Source organism: Xenopus laevis, chromosome 1S (assembly GCF_017654675.1).
Source record: "Xenopus laevis strain J_2021 chromosome 1S, Xenopus_laevis_v10.1, whole genome shotgun sequence".
Lineage (NCBI taxonomy): Eukaryota > Metazoa > Chordata > Amphibia > Anura > Pipidae > Xenopus > Xenopus laevis.
In genome coordinates, this window is record NC_054372.1 from 20,122,776 (window position 1) to 20,133,659 (window position 10,884).

Genomic DNA, 10,884 nt, shown 5'->3' on the forward strand with positions numbered 1-10,884 from the left:
TGTTAAGCTGCTGGGGGGGGGGGGGGGAAAGAAGGGGGCGATATCACTCTTGCAGTACAGCTGTAAAGAGTGACTAAAGTTTATCTGAGCACAAGTCACATGACTGTTGCAGCTGGGAAACTGACAATATGTCATTTTTTTCCCATGACAGTATACCTTTAAAGTTTGAAATTGCTTTTTTATCAAGAAGCTCTAGATGATGCTGAGACAGAAATGAGTTTATCCATATTTATTTCATGCATTCATGAGTTTTAGATTCTCTGCTACCTCCGGCTAACTTGTTTTTCGTTAAGCGCAACCAACTGACCCTTGATGACATCATCACTGACACTGACAAAAGGGTTCATTAATCAAAGGTACACTATGCGCAAAGCACTAAATATTGGCATCAATTGTTTTACCAATAATGTACTGTTTTTTCTATAGAATTCCAGCCTTATCAGGTCTGTAACTTGATCTTTTGCTTCCTTAGCCACCGGACCTCCTTCTTCTCAGCAATAGGCGCCTGAACTGACTGTCCTAAATGCTGCAGCTCTGGTTCAAATTTAGCCACAAGTAGGGATGTAGCGAACTGCCGTTTATGTGTTCGCGAACACCGGAAAAAAATGCGAACAGTTCGCGAACAGTTTGCGAACTTCGAACACCCGCAAAATCGTTCGATTCGAACGATCGAAGGATTTTAATCGTTCGATTGAACGATTTTCATTCGAATCGAACGATCGAAGCCATTCTATCGAATGATTTCATTCAATCGAATGGCTTCGATCGTTTGATTCGAACAAAAATCCTTCGATTTTAGCGGTCGAAGGAATCGAATGGTCGAATGGTCGAACGATTTTTGTTCGAATCGAACGCGAACTCATATTGGCGAACGTCGCGCGACGTTCGCGAACATTCGGCGGACGCGAACAGTCGAAGTTCGCGCGAACTAGTTCGCCGGCGAACAGTTCGCTACATCCCTAGCCACAAGTTATAAAGACATCTGAAGGTTGTCCTCCCAGGCTCTTATATACATATAGGTTCCTAAGCCTAAAAGCAGCACAGTATTTTTAAAGGGCACTCACCAAATCTTCTCTCTGCTCCACACCTCAGTAATGCAAACGTTGTATAGTATGAATATGGTAGTATTCTTTCTGGAATTCTACACAGTTTTATTCCATTATAAGATTATATTTGCTTCTGCTGCTTCTCCCTGACATTCAGCACCGATAGGAATCCCATATCTCTTGCCATCAGTAATGTTAAAGTTCTTCCATAAAATACATAAGTAGATTGCCTTCGTTTTTTATCTGCCTAGAAGATGGATTATCCCAGGGCTGTATTATTAGACAGGCAGTTTAAAGGAACAAAGGAAAGAGATGAGTCAGTTTCTTTAGTCTGTTAGAAATTTAGTAAATACAGTTGTGTTCAGAATAATAGCAGTCCGACATTACTAATCTGATTAACCACCGTTTTTGGTAGAAATTATATATTTCTACATAGCAAATAATTTACTAGTAGGTGTAGTAGAGTAATAGAGACCCAACAGACCCAACATCATGACACGCTGCTGATTCTGTGTCATTAATTTATTCATTGAGGATTGTTCCAAATAATAGCAGTGTAGAGTTCAATTAGTGAGCTCATTCATTCTGTGAAAAAAAACAATCACAGCCCTTATTTAAGGAAGGAGCAAATGTTGTGCCTGCTGATTATAAAGCATTTCTCTCTGAAAATCGGAGTAAAATGGCTCGTTCCAGACATTGTTCAGAAGAACAACGAACTTTGATTAAAAAGTTGATTGGAGAGGGGAAAACATAAAGAAGTGCAGAAAATGATAGACTGCTCAGTTAAAATGATCACAAATGCTTTAAAATGGAAATCAAAAGCTGAAAGACGTGAAAGAAAACTGAAAACTACCATTTGAATGGATAGATGAATAGCCAAAATGGCAAAGTCTCAGCCAATGATCAGCTCCAGGAAGATGAAAGAAGGTGTAAAGTTACCTGTGATACAATTAGAAGACGCCTATGGGAAGCCAAACTATCGGCAAGAAACCCCCGCACAGTCTCTTGTTGAAAAAAAGATGTGCTGAAGAGCTTACAATTTGCCAAAGAACACTTTGATTGGCCTAAAGAGAAATGGCGCAACATTTTGTGGACTGATGAAAGCAAGATTCTTCCTTTTGGGTCTAGGGGCCACAGACAGTTTGTCAGACAATGCCCAAAAAAACTGAATTCAAGTCACAGTACAGAGTGAAGCCGGTGGCACAAGCATCATGATATGAGGATGTTTCTCAGACTGTGGTGTTGGGACTATGTATCACATACCAGCGATCATGGATCAGTTTCAATACATTAAAAAATACTTGGAGGTCATGTTGCCTTATGCCGAAGAGGGAAATGCCATTGAAATGGGGGTTTCAACAAGACAACAACCCAAACACACCAGTGAATGAGCAACATCTTGTTTCCACACCAACAAGATTGACGTTATGGAGAGACCAGCCCAATTCCTTAATTCAATAGAAAACTTGTGTGGTGACATAAAAAATGCTGTTTGTGAGGCAAAAGCAAGAAATACAGAAGAATAGTGGAATGTAACAGGTGCCAGAAGTTGGTGGACTCCATGTAACACAGATGTGCAACAGTTCTCAGATACACTGATTATACAACTCAGTATTAGTTCAGCGATTCAAAGAAAAGCAAAATCTTGGAAAATGTTTCGGTTTATACAGCGAATGAGTCTGTAAAGCAAAATGCAGACACTGTTGTTATTTTTTGGAACAGCCTAAAATTCATTTTTCTTCACTTTCTGTAAAGGAGATTTTTTGATTCTGACTTGGAATAGAATGTGCAGTGTTCCCAATGTATTTGTGTGTATGAAAATAAAAGCTTTGATTATATATAAGAATTTTGAGTTGTATTCACTTTTTTAAACACACCGCTATTAGTCTGCACACAACTGTAGATGGACATATTCCAAAAGACACAGAATTACAGAAGTAGTGGGGGTTGAGGGCATCAGTATTTGGGGTAGAGAAAAAGGAAAAAGATCCAAAGGCCCTGGAAAAATCTGCACCTAGGCTCATGATCCTTTAGTCAGGAGCTTCTGCTTCATCTGAACTTGAAGCCCTTCTGCTCCACTAACCTAAAAGTTTGCACTGTTGAGTCAGTGTCAGCCTGGCACCTTGGGAGATGACTTCCTATTCAGGATTATCGCAGAAAATAATAATAATCAAAGAGAGAAGAGCAAAATGAAAGAAGAACGGACAGTAATGCTGATTTCAGAATATCCCAGCATTACACATGTTGTAGCAAATCAGTAAAGCTTTGTCTTACTCACTTTTCTTATGACAAAACAGACACGCTCCTGTGCATACTGTAAATGTCTGAATGTTTTAGAAAAGTTTAAACTTTTTTGTGCTGCCTCATCCCAATACAAGTGCATCGGGCTGAATCCTTCTGTGGTCAGCATAGTGAGAATCAATCAACTTTAGTAGAGAATCATGTCTGACTTGCTCTTCTCTATTACAATTGTCCCTGCTCCGATGAAGCTTACAGTCTAATTTCCCTATCACACGCTAAGCTGCTCTATATCAGACTGCTATTATTGGTATGTAATTTCAAGCAGGAGATAATGGATTCAAACAAGCAGTTCAGTCACAAAGTTTCCGTCCAACGAAACCAAGTTAATCAGGATAAACAAGATGTGAAGAACTGTTCAAACGCAGTGGGTTGCTGCAAACTTCAGTGCTTTATTTCACACAAATAAAGCACTGAAGTTTGCAGCAACCCACTGCGTTTGAACAGTTCTTCACATCTTGTTTATCCCGCTATTATTGGTATGGTTTTGGAGTATGGGAGGAACCCTGCTCAAACAGAGGGAGTCCAGATGGAGACTGAACCAAGGACTGTGAGGCTGTAATGTAAATCCTTGGCCATCATGCTGCTGCTGCATTGGGTTAACCTTTAAGCCAATACCTTCCCTTTGCCAGTCAGCACCTGTTTAGTGGCAAACAGTGGCAGAACTAATCAGTACTAGTGATGGGCGAATATGGGGAGTTTCACTTAGCAGGAAAATTCGCAAAATGGTGAAAAATTCACCTGCGTCTTGTTTTTGATGCCGGCGTCAGTTTTTGACACCGGCACCCTTTTTTTTACACCGGTGTCTGTTTTTTTTTTCAGCACAAATTCGCTGGGGTAAATGCGCTGGCGTCCATAAAACGGACACCAGCGTCCATTTTTTTTTTGACGCTGGTGAATTTTCGCAAATTTATTCGCCAGCGGCGAATCCCAGGAATTTGCGCCTGGCGAATAAAGTCGCCCATCACTAATCAGCACCTGCTCCCTGCAAAAAAATCTTTGGAAGTGACCAGTGCAAAGCGATTCCATCCTGCTTTCCATGCCCACCTCCTACACATTCCCCCAACGGTGCCTCTCACTGCATGCCCGCAGGTAGGAACAGCTGGGGAATTGTGGGTGTGCCCCCTCTGTGTCATCACTGGGAAAGAATACAATGTGGTATGATGTCACTGAATGCTCGTTTTGCATGCACAGTAGCATCTGGACACTGAGATGGTGGGTGGGAAAATAGAGAGACTCCCAAAAATGTATAGAGAGTTGACAGCTTTGGAGGAAGTAAATCCCACAAGGCAAATCCCATAGGCAACATAAGTGTTGGAAACACGAAACGCGTAAGGCTGTGTATCTATATGTGACATAATAAACTATTTTATCTATATCTACTGCCTAGTGGAAGATTGCATTTACTAGTGCCTGCTCTACTATTTTCTGGTTTGAAACACAACCACAGCCAAGTTAGCAGGTGCAGATGCTCCACAGACTTCTGGGGTAAAACCCTTGAGCAAAATTTAAATATTTAAAGGGCCAGTAACATCTTAAAATGTAATCATATATATATAGATAGATATAGATATATAGATATATATAGATATATATATAGATATAAATATAGATATATAAATATATACACACACATGTAAAGTTTGCATATGTCCATTCAGTACCTACATAGAAACTACTTCTTGGAAACAAATGCCCATTATTATGCAGAGAGCCAAGAATCCTATTCATCTTACAATGTAACTTAAGGAGTTAAGAACTGCAGGTAAAACTTAGTCCCTTTGTAAAATGTATAATGAAGCAATAGAATTCTTAATGAATCAGATGAAAATTGAGCGTAGGACTGGCCAGATATGGGATGACTTTGACGTAGTTGGCCAGCTTAAATATATTGCAACATATGGACAAACAATCCCTGTTTTGTTTAAAGGGTAAGGCATTATTCAGTAGCAGTATTCACAAAATGTCTCTGTCTTAAATATATTGATAATGGGTTGAGTGCAGAGGACTCTTGTAGTTGACTATATGTATTTTGTGGTCACATCCTCATTGCACCCCCGTCTAATGGTTTTAAAAATTAGTGGTGAGCACAACTTTCCCTTGTTTGTTAAAACTTAAGAACTATAACCATTCTCAACTGATCTGTTGCCTATTTCAGTGTGTGCCCTACAGCCCTATTTCAGCTTGAATGGCTGCAGGAGAAAATTCACCGGCACACAAGACTGCTTTGTGCAGGGTAAGCCCTTGCTATTTATTAGGGCGGAAGTGCAATGTTTCGGGGCCACGCCCCTTTATCAAGCATATCATGGCCCCAAAAACGTTGCACTTCTGCACTAATAAATGGCAAGGGCTTACCCTGCACAAAGCAGTCTTGTGTGCCGGTGAATTTTCTTCTTTGGCTTCTTCGGAGGGCCGAAACCTCCATCATCATGCACCAAGCTAATCTTACCGGGTAAGGTAAGGGTGTGCGGTTGCTTTGCACGTTCCTGTAGCTTGAATGACTGCCCCATGGCTACACAGCAGCTTAATGATATATTTAATGTTGTAGTGTTTCAGATGCAAATTCACAGTGCAGCGTAACGGTTCAATATATTTAAATGAAAAACAAGACCCATTCGTTGTTACTGGTCCTTTAATAAAATGATGCACTGTACAACAGGGGGAAAACTGACTTAATGCTCATTATATTCCAAATTAAATATTTCTATTCATATAATAATGTGTATAGCATAAAGTATTTGCAACTTTTAAACTAATAGAAATGCACCATCAATTAATTACCCTGGGTTTCCCCCTGACACCCAAAGGGCTGCTATTATTTTTATTACTGCTTTATGATAAATATACAAATAAAAATAAATCCCCCTGGCATGTATCCAAATACATAATAACCACAAGAAGACATACTACTGATTTCACAAAAATGCTTCCATAAAAAGTAGAAAAGATATAAGTATTCCGTTTGCAAATCAATGAGGGAAGGGGTAATTAAAAGCAGCCAGAGCGGAAGAAAGAACTTTACCTTCAGAGAAGTCGATCAAGCCCAACAGATGCAGCAGCTTGAGGGATGCGCAGATAATCATAACGATCCCTACTGTCTGCAGTCCCTCCGACTCCCACTCGACTGTGATCATGCTTGAGGCTGGCAAATCATTCCTGTTTGAACTTTCCAGGTGATTAGATGGAATAGCCAGGGAAAAGGAGCATATCAGATGGCTGCAGTCGTGAAAAAATAGAAAAGGCAGTCTCCCCTTGGCAGTGGAAAGGACCACTGCGACTGAAGCCAAATAAGTGGAATAGCTGCACAGTTCATGCTTCCCGGTGTTGCCTTGTGTTAGCTCTGAATCCTTCTCAGAGGCTCTGGCTTAACCACCAGCCCTTCTCATTTGACATCACCACTGGGAAATAATGTGTTCTTGGGTTATATTGATACCACATCAGCCTCTGGCAACTTATAGCAAGTTTTATATCTCCCCCTCCCCTTACAAGTGAGCACTGATAACCCTCAGCTCCCTTATTATCTTATTGCACTTTTATAACTAATAGATTTACAGTAAATCACATCCCCAAATTACAGCACATTACAGTGCACCCCCAAGCAGTGAAGACGTTAAGTCGCTATTGATTAAGGTATTAGTTGTGTTAAGCCAAGTGGTATTATGCAGTCTTTCTTCAAGCCCTTTAAAGTTTAGGGTGATGTAAATAGGGCAATGATCTTTTGTATGCAAAGGGTTAATTATCAACAAAACTTGCCGTTTGGGGTGATGAAGTTTGGTATGTAAAGGGTTACAATGAGAAACAAAATTGGCATTCGGGGTGATGGGGTTTGGTATGTAAAGGGTTACAATGAGAAACAAAATTGGCATTCGGGGTGATGGGGTTTGGTATGTAAAGGGTTACAATGAGAAACAAAATTGGCATTCAGGGTGATGGGGTTTGATATGTAAAGGGTTACAATAATCAAACAATATTGGAGCTCAGTTTAATGGTTTGGTATGTAAAGGGTTACAATAAGAAAACAAACAGATGGAGCTATAGTAGGTGCAGTATCAGGAAGGTGGGAGCATGGAGAGACCTGTATTACATACTGTAGAAATGGCATACTTGTCCTTAAAGGGATTCTGTCATCAGAAAACATGTTTTTTTCAAAACGCATCAATTAATAGTGTTACTCCAGCAGAATTCTGCACTGAAATCCATTTCTCAAAAGAGCAAACAGATGTTTTTATATTCAATTTTGAAATCTGACATGGGGCTAGACATATTGTCAATTTCCCAGCTGCCCCCGGTCATGTGACTTGTGTCTGCACTTTAGGAGAGAAATGCTTTCTGGCAGGCTGCTGTTTTTCCTTCTCAATGTAACTGAATGTGTCTCAGTGAGACATGGGATTTTACTATTGAGTGCTGTTCTTAGATCTACCAGGCAGCTGTTATCTTGTGTTAGGGAACTGCTATCTGGTTACCTTCCCATTGTTCTTTTGTTTGGCTGCTGGGGGGGGGGAAGGGAGGAGGGTGATATCACTCCAACTTGCAGTAAAGAGTGATTGAAGTTTATCAGAGCACAAGTCACATGACCAGGGGCAGCTGGGAAATTGACAATATGTCTAGCCCCATGTCGGATTTCAAAATTGAATATAAAAAAAATCTGTTTGCTCTTTTAAGAAATGGATTTCAGTGCAGAATTATGCTGGATCAGCACTATTAAGGGAGGCAAAGTTGCTCTTGCTTTGCCTAATTTGCACATGGCGGGAAGTTAAAGTTCAATGGACGTATATGTTGCAGCCAATACATTACACTACACAAGCCCGGGAAACCTTCATAAAATAAAATAGATTTGTTATATTGCCCTACACATGAGCCCAGTGTATAGTTTATGTTCCATACAGTATGTTAGGAAATGTAGGGGGGAAGACGGGTACCCCAGATAAAATGTACGATCTTTTGCAGCCTATCACCCTGAAAAATGAAGTCCCCAGTGTTTTTTGGGACTTGGCCTGGTCTGAGGTGGCGAGGCCAAGTCTGGCGCAAGAGGTAACGTTCAGTAAAATCCGCATCTAAGTGAATTTGCAGTTACGTCCATTCGCCAGAGTGAAAATTTGCCTGGCGTTAGAGTGCGAAGTAGCGCTAGAGTCTCTCCTTCACTGGCGAATTTACGCCAGCACCCGTTAGTGAATCTGTGAAGTTCCAAAATGACGTCACGCTGGCGAAACGTTAGTCACTTCGCCCTTTAGTAAATTTGCCCCATAGTGGGAAGGAGGTCCCTGCCCTGTAGAGCTTACAGTCATGCAGTGTTAACTGTGGCCACTAGGGGGACCTGACAGTTTAGTCCATTGCATCTTGGTGTAAGTCAGGAGTGCCCACACTTTACTAATGCAGGGTCTACTTTTAGTGATGTCCCATTATGATCTACATCCATAAAATTAAAACTTTATGTTCCATGGAAAATATTACTAAAATATTGATTTAAGAGATTGTTATATTTAAACATCTGTTTCTTATGTAACCTTCACGTAATAAATATCTGAATGAAAAGTATGAAACCGAAGGGTGATTTAGACAAGCTGTTTGTTGTCAAGTATCTTGAGATCTACTGATCACCAACTAAAGGTCTACTGGGTGATCCCGATCTACCTTTTGGGCTCCCCTGGTGTAAGCAGTTATGCTGGTGCATCATTATGAATCAGACACAACTGCAGTCAACATTTCTGCTCAGGGGTGCTTCTCCAATGAGGCGAGTTGAGGCTGTCGCCTCAGGCGGCAGCGCCCCACTAGGTACCAGGGCGAATTGATGCAGGCCTCTGTGGGACACCCTGACGCTATTGCCGCCTCAAAGGTCATTGAGGCGGCAGTTGAGCACAGGGGGTGACAAGGATGCAGCAGTTCCAAGAGCAAAGATGTGGAAGCTCAAGGAGTGACTTTGAATGCAAGTACAGGCATGGGACCTGTTATTCGCAATGCTTGTGACCTGGGGTTTTCCAGATAACCGATCTTTCTGTAAATTGGATCTTCATACCCTAAGCCCACTAGTAAATCATGTAAACCTTAAATAAACCCAATTGCTAATTATATCTTAGTTTGGATCACGTACAAGCTACTGTTTTATTATAACAAAAAAAAAGGAAATCATTTTTGAAAAATTGGATTATTTGGATAAAACGGAGTCTATGGGTGACGGCTTTTCTGTAATTTGGAGCTTTCTGGATAATGGGTTTCCGGATAACAGATCCCATACCTGTATCTTTAAATGGCTCCAGTTCAAACGACTGTGGCCATCTTTGCAGGACCACAACTCTGATTGTGCCTCATACATGAGCCCTATGGTGTGACAGTAGCCCACAGCTGAAACTATCGACAGTCACAAGATATTGACCTTTTTGCTGTACAATAATAATGTCATTTTTTCCTGTTTATTTGTGGAATTCACTCATTCGCTATACTATACTTTTTTGCCTTACTGACCGAAATAATGAGAAACAGACATCTAGATTATAGCAAGCTGCACTTGGTTTGTAAAAGTAAATTCCCTAAAATGAATTAATAATAATGAAGTAAATACTATAACGCATCTCCATATTAACCGCATCTGTGCCGCATTCTGCTCCGTTCCACATCATTCAGTGTTCACACTGTTCTGTCGCAGGCTCAGCAGGATCTGAGAATGATATTCCGCAGGCTGGAGTTAAAAGCGATGCTGTCCTACTGAATTCAATTTCAGGCAAGTTTCCCTCACTGATCAGAGCTAGTGATGGGCGAATTTGCGCCGGAAAATTAGCGAAACGGCAAAAAATTTGCAAAATTGCGCCGGCGTCTCGTTTTTGACGCCGGCGCCCATTTTTGACGCCGGCGCCCGTTTTTGACGCCGGCGCCAGTTTTTTCAGAAAATTTTTTTTGACGCCGGCGAACTTATTCGCGAATTTATTCGCTGGCGGCAAATCGCGCCTGGCGAATAAATTCGCCCATCACTAATCAGAGCTATTCCCTAATGATGAAACAATTCTCAGCCTCATAAAATAGGTCACTCCATGATCTTTTTCTCCTGGCACAAAGGTCATTATTATCCGCTGTGGCTAAATTGTTCCCCTTTCTGCCAACCTTTCCTCCCTCCTGCTACAATCTGATACTGATATTCTTTTTAATTCTCTTGTTTCTGGAGCTGCTCATTCATACCTCCCAACTGTCCTGTTTTTCTCGACATGACAGTCCATGCCAATAATGACAGCTAGGCCAATTGGTTTTAAAACACTGGACTGAATGAGATCTTTTTTTTTCTTAATGTCTTCCTTTCCATGATGTAATTGTACTTGCCAACAAACATGCACACACCAAAGGGCAAGTGAGCCCCAATATGAAATTTTGCCTAAAAAAAGAAATAATTGTTCTAAGCAACTTTCCAATATACATTTTCTAAAACAAAAAATCAGTGCTTTTAAAGTTAATTGGCAAAACAATTGGTTGTTATGTTTTAAATAATGTTGAATACATCTTAAGGTGGCCATAAAGCTGCCGATATTGGTCCTTTAGACCAATTTGGCAATTTATC

The 10,884-nt window shown here is 40.7% G+C and overlaps 1 protein-coding gene across 1 annotated transcript in view; it reads right to left on the bottom strand.

Moving 5' to 3' along the window:
- Positions 1 to 6,878, bottom strand: part of LOC108706551 (Kv channel-interacting protein 4) — a 112,629-nt gene extending 105,751 nt beyond the window's left edge. The window contains exon 1 of the mRNA XM_018243067.2: positions 6,367 to 6,878. Coding sequence (XP_018098556.1) covers positions 6,367 to 6,478 — 112 coding nt within the window. The 5' untranslated portion in view covers positions 6,479 to 6,878. The remainder of the gene's footprint in view (positions 1 to 6,366) is intronic.
- Between the last annotated feature and the right edge of the window lie 4,006 nt (positions 6,879 to 10,884).